At 45.4% G+C, this 1,422-nt stretch overlaps 1 protein-coding gene across 1 annotated transcript; it reads left to right on the top strand.

Annotated features, from left to right (window-relative positions):
* Positions 1-305: 305 nt before the first annotated feature.
* LOC108525499 (trafficking protein particle complex subunit 2) lies at positions 306-952 on the top strand. Its single transcript, XM_017866456.1, has one exon. It carries the CDS (start codon positions 433-435, stop codon positions 853-855), a length of 423 nt encoding a protein of 140 aa, XP_017721945.1. The 5' UTR covers positions 306-432; the 3' UTR covers positions 856-952.
* Positions 953-1,422: the final 470 nt, after the last annotated feature.

The raw sequence follows: 1,422 nt of genomic DNA on the forward strand, positions 1-1,422 counted from the left end.
CAGCCTGGGCGACAGAGCGAGACTCCGTCTCAAAAAAAAAAAAGAAAAAGAATAGAGGGTGGCTGGGCGCGGTGTCTCCCGCTGGTAATCCCAGCACTTTGGGAGGCCGAGGCGGGCGGATCACGAGGTCAGGCATTCAAGACCAGCCTGACCAACATGGTGAAACACCATCTCTACTAAAAATACAAAAACTAGCCAGGCGTGGTGGCACGCGCCTGTCATCCCAGCTACTCGGGAGGTTGAGGCAGGAGAATTGCTTGAACCCGGGAAGTGGAGGTTGCAGTGAGCCAAGATCGCTCCACTGCACTCCAGCCTGGGCGACAGAGCAAGACGCTGTGTCAAAAAAGGTGCGGAGCGCGGGTCTCTTCCGCGGAAACTGACATTGCGTTTCCGTTGTCGGCCTCCCGCTGCAGGAGCCATATATTGAAGACCATGTCTGGGAGCTTCTACTTTGTAATTGTTGGTCACCATGATAATCCAGTTTTTGAAATGGAGTTTTTGCCAACTGGGAAGGCAGAATCCAAAGACGACCATCGTCATCTGAACCAGTTCATAGCTCATGCTGCTCTCGACCTCGTAGATGAGAACATGTGGCTGTCGAACAACATGTACTTGAAAACTGTGGACAAGTTCAACGAGTGGTTTGTGTCAGCATTTGTCACCGCGGGGCATATGAGGTTTATTATGCTTCATGACATAAGACAAGAAGATGGAATAAAGAACTTCTTTACTGATGTTTATGATTTATATATAAAGTTTTCAATGAATCCATTTTATGAACCCAATTCTCCTATTCGATCAAGTGCATTTGACAGAAAAGTTCAGTTTCTTGGGAAGAAACACCTTTTAAGCTGAATGCAGAAAATTCCAAAATAAATGATACCACCAGAGTGGTGTATACTCAGGAATGTGTACATTGTAAGTTACTTGATTAAATAGCCTGGAAAACTTTTGTGTATTCTCAGCTTATCTAAACTTAATTAAATTCCTTTTAAATTTAAAAATAGTACATTCTGTCTCATGTCACACATCAATAGATCAATTGGTATTCCCTTGTGAACAGTGTTATTTATAAAGAGCTCGTTATCAAGAATAATGAATTTTTTTTTTCTTTTCTTTTCTTTTTTTTTTGAGAAGGAGTTTTGCTCTTGTTGCCCAGGCTGGAGTGCAGTGGCACGATCTCGGCTCACTGCACCCTCCACCTCCCGGGTTCAAGCAATTCTTCTGCCTCAGCCTCCTGAGTAGCTGAGATTATGGGCTCCCGCCACCATGCCTGGCTAATTTTTTTTTGTACCTTTAGTAGAGACGGGGTTTCACCATGTTGATCAGGCTGGTCTTGAACTCCTGACCTCGTGATCTGTCTGCCTTGGCCTCCCAAAGTGCTGGGATTACAGGCGTGAGCCACCGCGCCTGGCCATGAAA

This window comes from Rhinopithecus bieti, unplaced genomic scaffold, assembly GCF_001698545.2.
Source record: "Rhinopithecus bieti isolate Rb0 unplaced genomic scaffold, ASM169854v2 scaffold_60916, whole genome shotgun sequence".
NCBI lineage: Eukaryota > Metazoa > Chordata > Mammalia > Primates > Cercopithecidae > Rhinopithecus > Rhinopithecus bieti.

Coding starts and splice junctions, on each gene's coding strand:
- LOC108525499 (XM_017866456.1), top strand. CDS start 433: ATGTCTGGGAGCTTCTACTTTGTAATTGTTGGTCACCATGATAATCCA.